The sequence below is a fragment of the Vulpes vulpes genome, chromosome 1 (genome assembly GCF_048418805.1).
Source record: "Vulpes vulpes isolate BD-2025 chromosome 1, VulVul3, whole genome shotgun sequence".
In the NCBI taxonomy this organism is placed as follows: Eukaryota; Metazoa; Chordata; class Mammalia; order Carnivora; family Canidae; genus Vulpes; species Vulpes vulpes.
This window is the reverse complement of record NC_132780.1, coordinates 92,658,867-92,678,092: the sequence shown is the minus strand read 5'-3', so window position 1 is coordinate 92,678,092 and position 19,226 is coordinate 92,658,867. Positions and strand designations below refer to the sequence as shown.

Here is a 19,226-nt window from a genome sequence, read left to right as displayed (position 1 = left end):
TGCTTCCCCCTCACCTTCTCCCCTCCCCCTCCTCAAGCATGCTCTCTCAAATAAATAAAATCTTTAAAAACATAAAAATGAAAAAAAAAGGGGGGGGAAATGTAGTAAATGTTAGATTGAGACAATTACTAAGGAGACAACAAAGCAATAAAGGGGATTGTGACATGGTACAAAGGGATTGTTTAACATTTTAGACAGGGGCCAAGGGAGGCCTAATTGATGGTAACTTTCTTTTTTTTTTTTTTAATTTTTTTTTTTTTAATTTATTTATGATAGTCACAGAGAGAGAGAGAGAGAGAGAGGCAGAGACACAGGCAGAGGGAGAAGCAGGCTCCATGCACCGGGAGCCTGACGTGGGATTCGATCCCGGGTCTCCAGGATTGCGCCTTGGGCCAAAGGCAGGCGCCAAACCGCTGCGCCACCCCTGGGTCCCTGATGGTAACTTTCAAGTGCAAAACCCTGATGGAAACAATACAGCCAGATGTGCAGATATTCCAGGAGATGGAAAGCGAGCACAAAAGCCCTGATAGTAAGAGCACCTAATGTGCTCAAGAAGTGGGTAGATTTAAGAGCCTGGAATGGGGGATCCCTGGGTGGTGCAGCGGTTTGGCGCCTGCCTTTGGCCCAGGGCGCGATCCTGGAGACCCGGGATCGAATCCCACGTCGGGCTCCCGGTGCATGGAGCCTGCTTCTCCCTCTGCCTGTGTCTCTGCCTCTCTCTCTCTCTCTGTGTGACTATCATAAATAAATAAATTAATTAAAAAAAAATTAAGAGCCTGGAATGGAGTGAGATGGTAAGCAATGGGGCCAGACAGGCAAGGGCCAGGGCACAGGGCTCGCTGGTCACAGTGAGGACTCTGGATTGCACTCAAGGGAGACATTGCTGGGGGTTCCCAACAGAGAGCTACAGTAACGGGCTCACTCTGCTACTATATAAATAAGAAAATAATAATGATAATGATGATGATAATAATTACCTTAAAATCAGGTTTATTTTCTTCTCTCTTAAATGAACATATTTTTAAGATCTCACATTAAAAATAGAAACCTAGTGGAACAATATTTTAGACAGTACTGTAGTGCTTTATCAACAAATTCAAAGGCCCTACATCCTAAAGTGCCTCTTAAATGTTACAGAATTTGTACCTTGAGGGGCAACAGAAACTGTATAAAGGCCTATCAAAAGCAAGCAGAAACCTGGCAGTGAGATCATGAGCAAGAATGAGGGCTATTATACTTTTCATTTAAGATATGATTTTTTTTAAATTTTATTCATGTATTTGAGAGAGAAGAGAGAGAAGGAACATGTGACACCACAAGGCAGGGAGGGACAGAGGGAGAGACAGAAGCAAACTCCCTGCTGAGCAGGGAGCCAGACTGGGGGTGGGGTGACATTTGATCTCAGGACCCCAGGATCATGACCTGAGCTGAAAGCAGATGCTTAACTAACAGAGCCACACAAGGGCCCCCAAGATATGATTTTTAAAAACTGGTAGAAAAACAAAACCAAAAAACACCTCAGTAATTACTATGATGATTACTTTTCAGATTTACTGATTATGAGATTTCAAGTATTTTTTGTATAAGAAAACATTGCTCCTGGCCCCAAAAGGTTTACTTCTGAAATCTGAAAATGTGCATGTGGACTCCTGCTCAGGCACTTGGTTAAGGATTATACACAGGGGTGTTTTACTTCATTTGTAAAAGAAATCGGGATCCCTGGGTGGCGCAGCGGTTTGGCACCTGCCTTTGGCCCAGGGCGCGATCCTGGAGACCCGGAATCGAGTCCCACATCGGGCTCCCGGTGCATGGAGCCTGCTTCTCCCTCTGCCTGTGTCTCTGCCTCTCTCTCTCTCTCTGACTATCATAAATAAATAAAAATTAAAAAAAAAAAAAAAGAAATGATAGCATGGCAAATGGCATTTTCAAGAAAGAACTATCTGAGAACAAGTCAAAATGAAGTCAGAAGAGACCTTCAGTGATTACCAATTAAGTAATATTCCTTAAACAATGAGGTTTACCTGTTCACAAATACTTATTTAACTATAAAACTCAAAATCAACTTTATTTAAAAAGATGCATAAGCACATTATAGAAAGCCTATAAAATAGTTTAGGGACACCTGGGTGGCTCAGTCAGTTTAGTGTCCAACTCTTGATTTTGGCTCAGGTCATGAGCCAGGTCTCTCCAGGTGGCGAGATCAAACCCCAAGTGCTCTGTACTCAGCATGGAGCATGCTTGAGATTCTCTCTCTCTCTCCCTCTCTCTCTGCACCTCTCCCCACTCACGTGCTTTCTTTCTCTCTCAAAAAATAAAATCTTTCTTTCTTAAAAAGATTTTATTTATTTATTCATGAGAGACACAGAGAGAGAGACAGAGGCAGAGACACAGGCAGAGGGAGAAGCAGGCTCCATGCAGGGAGCCTGATACGGGACTCGATAGGGGTCTCTAGGATCACACCCTGGGCTGAAGGCGGTGCCAAACCGCTGAGCCACCCAGGCTGCCCTCAATAAATAAAATCTTAGAAAAAATAGTTTAGCTACTTTGAATTACATTTATAAATTCTGTCACAGACTATCAATATGAAGGATGTGACATTTCTAGCTTACTTTCAAGTACATGCCAAATTTCATGTAAAATTTTGGAAATAATTTTGAAAGGAGCATTTTAATAACCATGTATGGGACACACACACTCTCACCTACCTTCTTCTACCCAAACCAATCCTGAGAGCCTCAAATGAGTAACTGGTATCAATAATCCAATTATGCACTGCAATAGTTGCCTTTTAGACACATGGTTGGAAACTAGCAGTGCAAGAGATGACTTCTGTAATATTGTTTCATATGAAGATTATGCTCATTATGTATAGCAAACTGCATCTTGCCAGATCATATAATATATAAGAAAGAAGGCTGTATATAGTGCTGCACAAATATATTAATTAATCACTATAAATAAGGCCTATGCTTACAAGTGCAATAATTTCCACTGACTTTCTTTTGAGGTCAGTTCTGAAATGATAATCACTACTCATTTGGAATCAGATTTTAAGGAAGTAAAGAATTAGGACATGGTGATTGTGATATGCTAGATGATTTTGATTCTTTTGGGAATCTGGCACTAGAAAATGTTGAATTGTAAAGGGAAAAAGGCATTCAGTTTTGTTTTGTTTTGTTTTGTTTTTTAAAGGTCAATTGATTGTTTGTTTTAGGGAGTGTAGGGAATAGAGGGAAAGAGAATCTCAAGCAGACTCTATGCCAAGCACATTGAGCCTAACATGCAGCTCCATCTCAGGATCCTGAGATCATGACCTGAGCTGAAACCAAGAGTCAGACACTCAACTGACTGAGCCACCCAGGCGCCCCAAGGCATTCAAATTTTGTTTCCATCCTTCTGATTACATTGAGAGAGAGTCACTTTGGTGCTAGAATGTCAATAATATTTGTGGCAGATTAAAATGGTGTGAATGGGGGTGGGGAGAAACAAAGCCTTGTTGGTTTTGTTCCCTGCTTATTTCCAGTGGTCAGGGCCATATCTGGCAGGAGGAGAACATTCAGTAAATATTCAGTAAGTTCAAAAGAGTATCTGTTGAACGAATGAGCAAACAACCTTCACTAACTTTCAGAGCCTTTAAACTTCCACTAACATGCACCAATGGGGCAAAAGAATAGCAATCTTGTATTTGATAACAGACTTAAAAAAATATAAATGCTGGCAGTCACAGTTTTAATAAGCAAAAACTAATTTAAAAATCATATTTAAAGCTATCTTTCCAAAAAGGAAAAAAATGGAATTGAATAGTTCCTAGTAAATAGTGAATTTTCTGAATTCTTTGTCTCCCTGTCATCTCCATCCTCACATCACTTTTCCCTGGAACAAAATCAAGGTATAGAAGGTAAATTAACATCATGAACATTTCACATCATTTCCTGATAGACCTAACATTGTCAGAAGGAACAGTTTCCAGAGCAAAGGAATGTTGATCTGAGTCCACCTGCAGCTATATTCTGCACTCAACCACCTGTTGGGATAACTGAAGGTGGGGGGAATGGTCACCCAAACTGGGGCACTTTTAAGAGTGACAGGCGGTGCTCCTGATGTTCTGTCTTCAATAACATGCATGAACCTGGAACTCAGTGATTCAACTCTCTCAAAGACATCAACTGACCTTGACAAGGCTTTCCCAAGAGTTCACTAGGCTTTGACTTCCATCTGAATAACTACCATTTATACAGTAAATAACTTCATTAGGGCTTTGCATTTTACAAAGCTCTTTCACATACATTATCATTTGGTTCCTCATAATAGCTCTATGAGCTAGCCAAGCATTTCTTCATTCAATGGCGAGTTCTTAAGCCTATTTTCCAAATGAAGAAATGTACATGATTGAAGAAGGTGGCACAGTGAAGTGTCAAAGCTAGTTCTTAAAACCAGACCTCCTGGCTCAACCCCATGACCTTTTACACATGATGACACAGGGAGTCATTATAATGGCGTGATGTAGCAGCCAGAGAAGGCCTAGAAGGCTCCAAAGCCTGCATTCCTCTGTGAGGGAAATGATTTATAAACACTAATGAAGTTTTTAATGCTCTTTTAAAGACTTGTGGTGGAGGGTGATAAAGGGATAGGAATTAAGAGGGATTTTTTTTTAAATGAACTTGAGTTTCTGCTTTTCTCAAGGATATATATATGTATATAGTTCATGAAGAAAATGCAAGTGTTTTCTTCTAACTAGGTCACACTCCAAATCATTTGGAGGTGACCGAGGGAATCCTCAAGAGCCATCCCCTCCTCTGTAGACATAGACAGATTGTGACTTTACAAATGGTTTCTTTTGGTCTGTGTCCAAGTATTCACATTCACTTGTCATGTCATAACATGAAACAAAATGTACCCAGACTTATAAACCACAAGGGCTTTCCATACATTTTTTAAAGATAAAATATTAAAAACTTGAATGTTATTAACATCAAAGAAATGTTCTGGAGTCTTCCAATGAATTTTAAGTATCAGAAGGTAAAGGTTGGAGATACATTTGACTAAAATGTACCAGGTTAAAAGAGACCCCAAGAAGTCATTTGGTCAGGATGCCTGTATCAGGTGAGGGCAATACTCAAAATATCCCCAAATTTAGCACATACTTTACTTTTTTTCACCCAAATTCCAGAAAATGAAAATTAATATATTGCTCTAGACATTCCCATGACTTATAACCCATAAAAATAAAAGGTTTTACTCAAGCCTCACCCTCCAACATGAAACCTCTATCATCCTTTGGAGATACTGAGGAAAACAACATTGTGGTTGTAAAAATGAGACCTTCTTAGGTACCTCTACTTATCTGTATATACAAGAAAGCAGACATATGATGCTCAAAAAACACAAACTGAATGGTTGCCAGAGAGGAGAGGGGTAGGGGAAATGTGTAAAATGGGGAATGTAAGGTACAGACTTCCAGTTATGGAATGACTAAGTCACAGGATAAAAGGTATAGCACAGGGAACATAGTTAAAACAAGGGAAAAACAGCACATACCATTTAGCTATGTTGGATTCCCATGGTAAAACCAATGAGGTTTTCATGCTAATGGACTTCTACCTCCACAAGGATTCTCACTTGGGTATAAGGAATGAAAGTTCACTAGAATAAGGCCTATGAGCACAGGGGCTCTGCTTTGCTCATCCAGTACTTCTCATGATCCCAGGCACAGGACAATTACTCAATAAGTAGTAGTAGATGGTAGCTGAGAGGTAGGTGGATAAATGAATGGATGAAAAGGCAAACTGAAGTGGGGAATCTTAGCCTGCTAATTAAAATTCCACCGAAACTACACATCATTTTTCATTAATGGCTGCTCATGCAGTACTTGCAATAATACTTGTTAGTTGTCCTTCTTTTAAGCAACAAGCCAGATTTATCTGCTCTGTTAAGATCTTTTCCCACATGGAAACCCTGCCCCCCCGCCCCCAAATTTGGTACAATAGGAAATGTATTCTTTGAGGCTAGCAAGAATTATTTCCATCTTTCTTCTCACTGATTCACTGTTCCTGAGTGACTTCGGTCTTGGATGCTGCATGAAGTAGGCTTCCAAGGTCCTCATGGGGGGGTTCAATTTGCTGTTGCCTTCCTTTGTTTGCTTACCATTACACTGGACTTTGGTCTCTCCCACCGACCACACAAGGGCGTTGGATACCTAGAAGCTACTGCATTGTCTATTCAACTGTTTATGTTTACAGGCTGTTTGCTTCTTTGTATCACTGAGTGGAACAGACCATGAATCACAGGCTATTAAATGAAATTACTGTGTAGGTGTACAATCATTGCAGGGAATAGAGAACAAAAACATAATTCTGTACCAGCTTTGCTACATGTGAAGATTTCCTTAAACGGCTTTGGAAAATGTCACAAAAAAGATAGGCAATAATGGTGGGCACACAGATACAAAAAAATGTGTCGTATGCATCATTTCAAAACAGAATAGGAAAATGATTACCTCTTATACGTTGCTTAACAGTAAACAATGCACCCACATGCATCATCTCACTGATTGTCAAAATGATTCTGAGAGGTAAGCAGGGCATGTATTTGAATCTCTATTTTATTTTATTTTATTATTTTTTTGATCTCCATTTTAAAAAGAGAAAATCAAGGTTTTAAGAGATTCTCAGACTTAAACACATACAAGGAAGTATGAGTGTTTGTGTTTCGGTAACAGGACTGGAACCAAGCTCTCCTAAATCCTTTTGGTGCTAGGCTTTAGGGATAACCTTTTTTTCTACAGCAAATGTAATGCAAAATACCTGGTTTATTTCCTGAGTAGTTGCTATTTTGTCCTGAAATAGCAGAGGGCCGGCTGGAGGCAGCAGTTTTCTTATCTTGCACTTTGTGGCTTTCAGGTGCTATACAAATGAGACAAAAGAGAAAAGACTGTATTTAGTTTCTTAAAATGTATTCAGAAACATTCACCTATTCAACATTTACTGCTAATCTTTGTATCAGGTATTAGACTAGATTCAGGAAATAGAAAGATGAGGCCATTACAACTCTGGCCCATTCAGTGGGAAGGACACATCCAAAATTCAAAAATTGGATGTTGAGTTGGATGTTAGGTGTTGAATGCCGTAGCTCGAGCAGTCCTACAGCAGTGGCAGGTTGTGGGTGGTCCCAGCTCATAGATAAAGCAACTACATTGACTGGTATCCAAAGCCTCTGATCTTAGTTCTTACAAAGTTCATGCATTAGGAACCGAGAAATTCCAAGAACAAAACCAAGTGGGTCACCAGAAAGGAACCAGGCATACAATTTACTAAGATTTTGAAAAAGGCTCTGACAAAAAGTTCAATAACAAAGATTATTACAGAGACTAAGGAAGATGTATTCTAGAAAAGGAATGAAGGGAAGAAATATCAGGTAATTCTTTGGTTATGTCAAGTACAGGATCCCATACTTTATTTTTTTATTTATTTATTTTTTTTTGGGATCCCATACTTTAAACATGACTTTACCCATATTACTTTATTTAATGTATTTTCAAAGGATATTTTTAAAAAGTCTGCTACTATCTCAGATACCAATCATGTCAAAAACCAAGCCCATGAGTTTCTCTCCCCTCCTACTTTCTGCCTTAAAACCTGCTCTGCTGAGTCTTCTCCACCAATTGAGGCGATTCTACCCTTCCAGTTGATCATGCCCCAAACCCTGGACTCATCCTTGACTTGTAACTTCCCATATTCAATCTATTACTAGGTTCTTTCAACTCTTATAAAACATCATACTCTCCTGCTACCTTTTTAGTCATCTCCCTGAGTGACTACAATATCCTCTTACCCATTCTATCCTTCTACCGATACCCTTTAGTTTGTTTTCATCTTAGCAGCCAGAGTGATCCCATTCAAAGATTTATTTTTTTTTAAGATTTTATTTATTTATTCATGAGAGACACACACACACACAGAGGCAGAGACATGGCAGAGGGAGAAGCAGGCTCCATTCACGAAGCCCAATGCAGGACTCGATCCCAGGTCTCTGGGATCATGTCCTGAGCCAAAGGCAGACGCTCAACCACTGAGCCTCCCAGGTGTCCCGAGTGATCCCATTCAAACACAAGTCGTGTCACTCTTCTCAAATCTCTCCAACACCTCCTATCCTGCTCAGAGTAAAACCTAAGGTCTCCATTATGGCCCAGAAGGTAGCATATGGTTCGGCCTTTACCTTATGCCACTATCCCACTTTATTACTCTGCTATAGTCATTTTGATTTAGTCTATCCCAGAACTTTGCATGGGCTTGGAATGCTCTTATCTCAGATACCCACGTGGATTTCACTTCCTTGAGGTCTCTGCTCAAATAGGACATTAGAAAATCCACTTGAATTGTTTAAAATAGCACCCATGCCACTTGGCACTTGGCACTCCTTACCCTGCTTTGTTTGCAGCCCTTGTGCCTGGACACATTACATATTATCTCTCCTTGAAGCTAAGGAAATTTGAGAAAATAATTCCTATTTTCTAGATAATGTCCAAGTTTTTGAAACTGAAAAGGTGTGATAATTATAATTTAAGAAGACTAAATTTAAAAATTGTTCCCAAGATGTACTAAGAAGAAGTTACTAAAAAAAGTTCCCTAAACTTACCTTCGACCTCTAAATGTGGGATTCACCAAATTTTTGTGGCTCTTAGTTACATATCATATTAGCATGGAAAATCGAAGACTATTGGGTACCTGGGTGGGTCTGTCAGTTAAGCATCTGACTCTTGATTTCTCAGGTCATGATCTCAGGGTTGTGAGATTGAGCCCTGCAACAGGCTCCGTGCTCAGCAGGGAACCTGCTTAGATTCTCTTTCCTTTTCCTCCTCTCTCCCGACCTGCCACATACATACTCTAAAATAAATTAATTAAAAATATATATGAAAACAGAAAATCATAGATTAAATAGTAAAATATCTTACACAATTCTTGTAATATTGCTTAATTTTTTTATTTGTTTGCTTTAAATAACAGCTTCAGACACAGACATCGATTGGTTTATGTTGTATCTATTGAGTTTTTTTTTTTAACAAGGGAAGGTGTGAAAAGATACAGGAAAAAATGAGCAGATAGCAAATAAAAGGCCTCATTCAGTGGTTTCTGATAGAACTTTGCCATCTGCAATTTTACCAGGCAAGCTACCATTGGAAAAGGTTATGTGTGTATATAGTTACCCTGGAGAATGGGGACAAGTCATAAGGGAGTATGAGTGGAACTGATACTGATCTAGAAGGGAAACTAGAAAGTATGCTGGGTATCTTCATCCCACTTGCCAAAAATGAGTTGCCAACTATCACCATGTGGCAGGTGAAACCCATACTAACTAGTCTTGGCGTACAGTATCACAACTTTAGAGACAGCCTCCAGAGATAAAACTGACTATACTTGGAAACTTTGTTGCTCACTGTGTGTAGAACAACCCTTCTCAGGGCTCTTGGGTAGAGTAGTTGGTTAAGCAGTTAAGCACTGGACTCTTGGTTTCTGCTCAGATTACAATCTCATGGTTGTGAGATCAAGCCCTGGCCTGAGCTCTGCATTCAGCATGGGGTCGGCTTAAGATTCTCTCCACTTGTGCTTGCTCACACACATGCTCTCTAAAAGATAAAAGAAATCATTCTTCAAAAAAAAAAAAAAAAAAAAGAACCTTTCTTTTTATTCTGCAAGTTGATCTTAGTAAAATATTACACATCACTTGGAATACTAGGATTAAAATTTTCTTTTTGTTATACAGCTACCTCCAGCACAGAGTAAATAAAGCCTTAATTGGTAAGCTATTTATTGATCTTCTATTATTTTTAGTTAATTGAGAAAGAATTAAAACCATTTGTTTAGGGATCCCTGGGTGGCTCAGTGGTTTAGCGCCTTTGGCCCAGGGCGCGATCCTGAAGTCCTGGGATCGAGTCCCAGGTCGGGCTCCCAGCATGGAGCCTGCTTCTCCCTCCTCCTGTGGCTCTGCCTCTCTCTCTCTATGTCTATCATAAATAAATAAATAAACCTTAAAAAAAACAAACAAACATTTGTTTAGAATGTATTTCAAATGTATTCATTTCTTTCTTGCCTTGGTATATCTGACATCATTTAATCTTTCTCTGGTGATTGCATATCTGCGGTGTCCCCCTAGGTCCTGACAACAAACATCAATTCTAACTGAATATTATGTAACAGTCCACCATGAAGGAGATTAAAAAGACTACAACACACGTTCAGTCAGTCCAATTGACTTTTCCAAATCATCCCCAATAAAAGCTTTCTTTCGGGGGGTGCTATAATTTATCATCTTGAAATTAAAATATAAAAAATATACTTCAATTAAACTGGAGGTCTGGTTACTTGAATCCCAATTTATCCACATCTGACTTCTACTGGATCTGCTCCAGCTGAACATTCATGTGCCTGCTCTCTTTACTGTCACCTGCATCTCAGCAATCTGTTGCTATCCCAAAAGATCTTCTGGGTCCTACTCCTCACAAGACACATTTAGAATCTTAAAATTTTTTATCCTCACGTAAAACTGACAGCTTAATCTAGGAAAACAAAAGTAATTTAAAGGATGGTCGGCCAGTCTGTTTAGTCCAAGATTATACACTGATAATCTCTGACCTTTAGGTTGGACATTCATCTAAGGTTTTCAGGTTACCGTTCTGCTTTTCTTTCTGGTCTTCCTTCCGCCACTGTAAGAACCTTCATTTTTCCAAAAACCCTCTCTGGTTAACACTCTATCATGATAAGAGGGAAGATATGAATTCAAACAGATCTGGGCTCAGGTGACCTTCAGAAGTTTCTTGACCTCTCTGAGTTGGAGGTTGAGGGTGGGGGTTGGCATACAGCCTCCCCCACAGGGCTGCTGGGAGATGGGAAGGTGAATGGGGAAGATACACGGGGAGACTCTGTCATAGAGCTTAGCGCACAACAGGGGTTTAACACACATTCATTCATTTTCTCTCTTTTGCTCTTCCACTGAGGTCCTGGACCTCCTCCAGCCACAGCACTTCCACGGTGTGGCAGTGTGTTTGGAAGTTTGGAGGAGGCAGTGTGTGATCTGGAGTCAGCTGACCTGGCTGTGCCCCTGGCAGGGTGTGAATCTCAGCACATAACTTAACCTCTCAGGCTTAATTTTTCCGTCTGTAAAGAGGGACAACACTTACTTCCAGGGCTGTGAAAATTAATGAGAACGCTGGGTCTACCATACGGCTCAATAAATGGTTGAAACTATTTTTTTTTTCTCTCTCTCCTTATTCCCTACACAAATGTGGGGAAACTGGGTGTCTATTTCCCCAGGGCTTTGCTCACACAGCAGTAATAGGGAAAGTAAATGTATGTTAATTTGGTGAAAGGGGTCCTGAGGTGCAAAGTCTGGCTCAGCTGCTGGTTTCAAGAAGTTTCCAACTCGGCTACAGTCACACCTCCTGGGACCCTCAGGTAGGCTGGGATTATTGGTATGGTTTTTAGGGTAAAACCTAGCTTTGGATGAGGTGGTAATTCTCAGTGTTTTTGGGATTTAGATGACAGTTTCAGGAGACTGAATACCCTTCAAGTTACCATTGAATTAAGTAAATATGAGCTTTAAAAAAACAAAACAAAACAAAACCCAAGCTCTCCATTATAATAATGGGAAATAAAATCTTTTTTTATTTTTATTATTATTTTTAAACAAAGTACAGGGAATCTCACTACTTGAGAACACAATGAAAATAATCTATTTAAAATTTCCGACATTTAGGGATCCCTGGATGGCTCAGCGGGTAGCCTGCCTTCGGCCCAGGGTCTGATCCTGGAGACCCAGGATCGAGTCCCACATCGGGCTCCCTGCGTGAAGCCTGCTTCTCCCTCTGCCTGTGTCTGCCTCTCTCTGTGTGTGTGTGTGTGTCTCATGAATAAATAAATAAAATATTTAAAAAAATAAAATAAAATAAAATTTCCGACATTTAAAAAACTGGAAATCCTAGGTAACTAGCAGATAGGATTGACTATAACCATTTTTTATTTTACCATGGCAAAATAACCATTTTTAAATGACTCAGCTGACTTTCCAGTATTAATTTGAATCTCTTTCATTTTTTATAAAGAAAATTGAGTCATATGCCACAATGCTCAAAGTCCTTGCTAGCCCTATAAAATCTCTATTGATCTTCCTGCTAGCTTGAAAGCTTTATTCCATTAGTGTCATACATGAGAGTGCTAAAAGACAAGAGGAAGGATACAGAGAGGCACCCTTGTGGTCTGAGGCTGTCTCTTTCTAAACCGCTCTGAAACAAAATACAGAGATGCCAGACATTTGCAACTCCAGTAAGTGCCACAAACGCACCTCTAAAATCCATATCCTATACAATTCATTGCATTCCTTCCAATGTCTTCCCATAAAGGGCTTGCATGGGTTCTCGCTATTTTGTTTCTATTTTTGGCTCTATGGGTCTGGTTGAAGAGTCTCTCTCAACTGATCAAAATAATTGGCTCAACAAATGTTTAATTTAGTAAAAAAGCTTACTCTAATTAGACATTTAGGATGACAACCTTAGGAACCATGCTGAGTTTAAATCTCACTGAAGGATGTGGTCTTGATACCTACAAAGATAATGTATTTTTGTTACTTTTGTTTTTAAGATTTTACTTATTTATTCATGAGAAACACACAGAGAGAGGCAGAGACACAGGCAGAGGGAGAAGCAGGTCCCTGTGGGGAGCCCATTGTGGGCTTGATCCCAGGACCTAGGGATCATGTCCTGAGCCAAAGGCAGATGCTCAACTACCACGCCACCCAGGGGCCCGTTATATTATTTTTTTAAAGATTTATTTTAGAGAGAGAAAGCGAGCATGCGTGCACTCATGAGCAAAGGGAGGGATAAAGGAAGGGAGACAATCTCAAGCAGACTTGGTGCTAAGTGCAACACGGAGCGTGACCTCATGACGGTTGAGATCATGACCTGAGCTGAAATTAAGAGCTGGGGGCCAAACCGACTGAGCCACTCAGGTACTTTTTTTGGTCACTATTTTTAACCGAGGTTAGCCATCAGGCCCAGCTCTGTATGAGTTCTGCTTTGCTATATTGTTTAGCTGGACGTGGGGGGGCACGTGTCTTAGGGTTCACAAACAGCTTTGGGAGAGAGTCAACTGGAAGACAGAAGTAGAGGTTGAACCAGAGGCAACTGCCATTTTTTTAATAAGAAATGGATGAATACTGCAACTTCATTGCTCTCAACCTATTAGTTTCAGTTTACATGTGCAGAAAGACTTAACAGCAGGCATCAGAGAGCTCGCCTTACAAAGGCCTGGTTTTGCTCCAGTAAATCTTAGCCACGAGCCTGACTACATGCTGAGGCCTGAGTATTCCTAGTGAATCACAGAGCCTGGAGTGGTCCTGACAGACCCCTTACATGCTAGACAAATCACTTATTTGAAAAATTTGGCTGCAGAACACTGTTACAGCAACTGAAGAGTGTTATTGGTTTAAAAACATAATAGAAAGTGGATTACAGAGTAGTTTTCAGGTAATTTAGTGTTTCATCTAAAATTTTCTACTTTATCATCCTTTTGCTTATTTACTTGATAGTTAAATTTTATTCTAACAGAGCTGCCAGGAGTATTGCAACATAGATCTCGAAGGTTTTATTTAACGTTATTTATGAAATTTGCATTAGAATAAGGTCTTATGGCAACCTTCTCTAGTGACTTTTTTGATTATTCCACATGATGGAGAGCTTCTCAGTTTAATTTACTCATAATCATATGTGAAGTTAAAGGGATGATGCTTATGGGAGATGGCCCTAGACAAACCTGGGTTCAATTTCCTGCTTTACTTAGGTTTTCTCCCTACTGGCATTGTTCAGACAGCATCTGACTCGGGGGACCCTGTGCACTCAGTATTGGGAAGAAATATTCATATGTCTCCTACAACTTTTCCTTTTCTAAATCCTTAATTCTAGGTTACTTCTTCAAACTGTGTTTTGAAACTTCTGATTCCCCCAGTAATTTCTCTTATCTCCAGAAAAGTTGTCTCCTCTTAGGGCCTAAAGCACACTATGTCAATCATTCTCAAACGCATTTACAAGTACGTGCTCTCAAATACAGTTTGTCTCCCGCCTCTAGGGAATATATGCTCCTGTTTCTCTGTGATCACTGGAAACTATGTCAAAAGGTGAACTAGTGTCCTCACAAAATCAGCCAACTCCCCAATGTTAGTCTCTTCGTTATGGTATCAATGGAACCCCTGCATTCTCAGGCTCAGAAATGTTAAATAATTTTAAAAATATTTTTTTAAATATTTATTTGAGAGAGAGAGAGAGTACACAAGCAGAGGGAGGGAGAAAAAATCTCAAGTAGGCTCCGCAGTCATGACCCTGGGATCATGACCCGAGTTGAAATCAAAAGTTGAACACCCCCCAAAAAACAAACAAAAAACAAAAAAACAAAAACAACCCCCCCCAAAAGTCGAACACCCAGCTATCTGTGTCACCCAGGTGCCCCTAAATAATTTTTCCAACAAACATTTGCAGATGCTCTCAGGGGCCAGCCACTGTGCTGTGCACTAACACAAAGATCAAAGGACACAAGACCTACTTGCAAGATGCTTATTAACTTTCAGAGGAGACAATATGAAAATGCATGAAATGGATCCATGGATCAGTTTGGTTTTTAGAAATCAATGAAATGAAATCAATGAAATGAAAATGCATGAAATGGTAGCAATGAATCAGTTTGGTTTTTAGAAATCAATATACCATTGGGGATTAAAAACCAAATAAATGATGTAGATAGCATTAGAGAAATTCAGAGGTGGGAGAAAGCACTGAGGGAATAGGAGTGATACAAAACTTCACTGGATAAAGATTTTGAAGAATGGAGAGAATCTCTCTAAGTGAAGAGTAAAGCGGAGGGTATTTCTGGCTGGGGGATGCCATAAGCAAACTACTTAGGCAATTAAAAAAAAAAAGAAAAAGGATAATCAGGGCACTATCTAGTCGAAACAGCAGTCTTAAAAATGTAGGCAGCTGACAATAGGACAAATAGGCCCATGTCAACGCCTCCTTGAATTCCAACAGTTTGGACTTTGCTCTGAAGGCAATGCAAGTCACCGAAAAGTGTATCATGTGGAACTTCTGGTGAAGAGCTATTACAGCTTCAGTGGATTCTGGGTAAACAGAAAGTGAAGCCTATCCCAAGCCTGCTGGAAGTGTATAAAAAGCGCTTAAAAAAAAAAAAAAAAAAAGTGCTTACCATCTTAATGAAAACAATAAAAGGAAACCAGATTAAAAACAGACATCTTAAGCATTCTGCTTTCTGTATAATTTAATAATTATTCAGATCTTCCCATTTTCCCTTAACAGGTATCAAGAGATAAGTTAGCTGACCATGAAGGGAAAACAGTGAGTCCAGTGACAGAACTGGAAAAGTTGTCAGTGTAGCCATCCAAGAAGGAGCCCAGGGCAGCGAGGTGGCACCATACAGGGAACCTCCCTAAGCCCTCAGTATCTCCTCTGCTTCAGGCCTGCAAATAAGGGGACCCTGGCTGCCATCCCCAACGAGCAAGGTAGGATGGGGATGGGTAGGATAGGTAGATGGGTAGTGGGTAGGATGAGGAAGTACAGAACGGAGGAAATGTGCCTGGTTAGGAAACAAGTAGGGTATTCTGAAGGTCATTTTGCAGAAAGGTCAAGGAAATAAAATACAGGCACAGGCTCACTGGTGTCTTTAATTGTTCACAGATCACCAGAGGACAGGGAAGCAGCCACTACACTACACAAATTTATAGGCATTGTGCCATGGCAACTTCTTTAACTACAGATGCTGAAGAACAGGGTGGACTCTAATTTGCTCTGCTACAACATAATAAATCCACTTTGTGGTATAATATAAAATCTAGCCACATTTAATCTGACATAGCAGTAAATACAATGAACCATTTATTCAACAATCTATTGCCCATTTCTTGCTGCAAAAACAAATGCAATTAAGAATATTTGATCATGCATTGGAGTCTCCCATTTCATCCTTATTCATTCTGACAGAAACAACTGAATTTTTACTTTTTCTTTGTATTTCATGCTCTCCAAATAGAACAGAAAGTTATGATTTGGTGGCTACAACAGATTGCACTCAAAGCTTAGAAGTCCACGTGGAGACTTTTAAGTTTAGGGGGAGCTTGTTCAGCAACAATGAACAGTGACTGGAAGTCACTGATTACTTCATTTCTGCATAATGAAATGCATAATGAAAAAAATGAAAAATTTGTGACCATGATAGAAAGGGACAGTCAACCAAAAGACAAAGAAATTTGTCCAATCCTGAGATAATACAAATCCAACACAAAGGCACTGGTTTTATCAATACAATCCAGCATTGTGTATAGTTATGTGATACATGGGAACAGAACGCACCAGAAACATTACTTCTTATCTTTAACTATAATGAAAAGGCATGAAGAATGGGAGAGACACACAGAGTTATTTATTAATAGCTAACAGTCCATGAACTTAAAAAGAAAGTTGAGGCAGCTGTGCTGAAATGTCTGTGAAAATATTGACATAACCATAACTTTTTACAAAAAATCCATTTTTTGTTAAACTAAATATGATAGGAGCAGCATAAATATTATGTAAGTAACAGCAAAAGATAATTCTGTCAAAATAAGTTACCAGAATTTTTTAAGGGATAAGGAGTGGGCTCTTTTTTGCCTCTAAAGAGCTCTCATCACAGCCACTGTGTTTTGAGCTTAAAGAACCATAGATGTTTTCCAATTAAATGGAGCTTGAGGCATTTTGTCTTTGACACTTGGTCAGGTGCAGTTCTGTGATAATACTCTATTTGACCAGAGCAACAACCCGAGGGCAAAGACCGTGATTTTCATCCTCAGGATCTCCATCTTTATTTAGTGTTTAGCTCACTATCTGGCACATACGTGACATTGAATAAATGCTTGAAGAACAGAATGAGGGACGGCTGGAGGGTGGGTGGTGTACTCTGAGCAAACGGTGGCAAAAGCCCAGAAAGAAAAAGTATTCATAACAAATTAAAAGAAAAAGTGTACATTTGCTCATTTTTTGATGGCCGCTAAGATTGTAGAGAAAACGTGACCAAAAGAATTGTCAGATTACACTCGTGTTTACTCCATGTCAGGAAAACAACAGAAAATAACATAATTCTAGAATAGTTTTGACATCAAAAGTCAAACAGTTGCTTTTGTAGTCATATAAGAGAAAGGTCTGCCCAGTATCACTTATAGTGACTATCACAGGAATTAGAGTGACATACTTCAAATACAACAGAATATTGCCTATACTGCATGGGAAGAAACATGAAAACATTACAGCCTTTGCTGGAAATATCAGAAAGGCTACAAAACAAGCATTTCGGCTTTGAGAGATTGGTAAACCCTATCATTCTCCCAAAGCAATTTAATAGATTTGTTTTGATAATCTGTTAAAAAAGACAAACATCCATTTTAGCTGAAATGAAGAAAACCATATTTTAGAAAAGCATGTGTCCCATATATTTTTTGTGTATAAGTGATTGGGAATCACTCTCAAGCAACTACCTGATTCATGGTACAAACTCCTTCTGACAGGAGCAAACATTACATACTTTAAATCCAACCCAAAATGCTTTGATCTAAAAACAAATAAACAAAACAAACAAAAACCTTCCTTTAGCCAGATGGCAACATTATAAATAAAACAGAAAAGGCTGTATCTTCCACCTGCATTAATATAAACCAGATTAAAGGCAAGCCTCTTGATCCCCGTGGGTGATATACCTTCTTGACGACTTATCACCAGCCACAATGCTAGCTACTACGCAAATGAGCTTTGCTCTGTAATATGAGTATAATGTTTGTGACTAAGCAAAGATCAGGGCAAAGTACAGATAGGAGGGGGAAAGCTTAACCATATTAAAAGTTTTCCATGTACACTGAGAAATGGTAAATTATGGAGGCTGCAGCTAATTTTCTAAGTTTCGACAGCTGGATAGGGAGCTTATCAAATTAGACCCAATTCAATTACATTCAATATGTAATTAAAAGTCACTATTTAAATAACTGGGAGAAAAATAATTAGAACTCAACTTCACTATTCTGCTTAATTAAAGTAACCAACTGAAAGAAGGTGCCTTTACTTTTAGCAGGATATGATTTACTTTAAGAAGAAAACTAAAATTGCTAATGTCAACATTTTACAAAATGATTACTATGGGCCACAAAATAGAAAAGCTTTCATACTTAAATGAAAATAAAATGATCAAGGTAGAAGATGTATAGTTCTTAAAATCCCAAATAAACAATAGAGTCAGTTTTAAATATCAGTTTTGCAAAAAGAAATGAGTGTGATCTTAAGTTTTTATTTAAAATCAATTTGCCGGGTAGCCCCGGTGGCTCAGTGGTTTAGTGCCACCTTCATCCTGGGGTGTGATCCTGGAGACCTGGGATCGAGTCCCACGTCAGGCTCCCTGCATGGAGCCTGCTTCTCCCTCTGCCTGTGTCTCTGCCTCTCTCTCTCTGTGTCTCTCATGAATAAATACAATAAAATCTTTAAAAAATAATAATAAAATAAAATCAATTTGCCAACATAATAGTATAACACCCAGTGGTCATCCCATCAAGTGACCTCCTTAGTGCCTGTCACCCAGTTACCCCAACCTCCACCCACCTCCCCTTAAATGAGTGTAATTTTAATCGTATGAATATTAAGCAACTGAATGGGTTTAATTTGTGGGAAAAACCACACATACAAGGCTGCAGAATATCAATAATTGACTCTTCCTCCTCTGTATAACATAATAGTAAAATAAACTTTCTTAGGCAAACTCAGAAAAATGCAATAGGAATGAGTAGTAAATAATGGAAAGTTAAGGTTATTCCAATTCATTTTGGGTAACAAGTGAACATTTCGCCTCAAGGTTGTTTAAAATTAGGGGCCATCCCTGTCTCACCATAGTGTCCTTGCTGCAGTCACTTGTACATCTGTGTCCTTGCTTTTTCCCTCTCATTGGATCACTAAGCTTCACTATCTCTTCAACTGTTTCAATCCAAATCCATCCATCTATCCATCTCTTTCTTCCTTCTTTCTTTCTTTCTTTCTTTCTTTCTTTCTTTCTCTTTCTTTCTTTTTTTTCTTTTAATAGCTATTATTTTTTACAGAAGTTTCAGGTTCACACCAAGTTGAGTGGAGTTGAGAGGAATTCCCAAGTGTCCCCTGCCTCCACATACGC

General features: G+C 39.2%; 1 protein-coding gene across 14 annotated transcripts in view; it reads right to left on the bottom strand.

The window, feature by feature from the left end:
* MAP7 (microtubule associated protein 7) overlaps positions 1-19,226 on the bottom strand; it is a 149,692-nt gene that overhangs the window by 53,415 nt on the left and 77,051 nt on the right. For all 14 annotated transcript variants that reach the window (XM_072720138.1, XM_025997887.2, XM_072720143.1 and 11 more), the window contains exon 2: positions 6,804-6,902. In XM_072720138.1, coding sequence (XP_072576239.1) covers positions 6,804-6,902 — 99 coding nt within the window. The remainder of the gene's footprint in view (positions 1-6,803; positions 6,903-19,226) is intronic.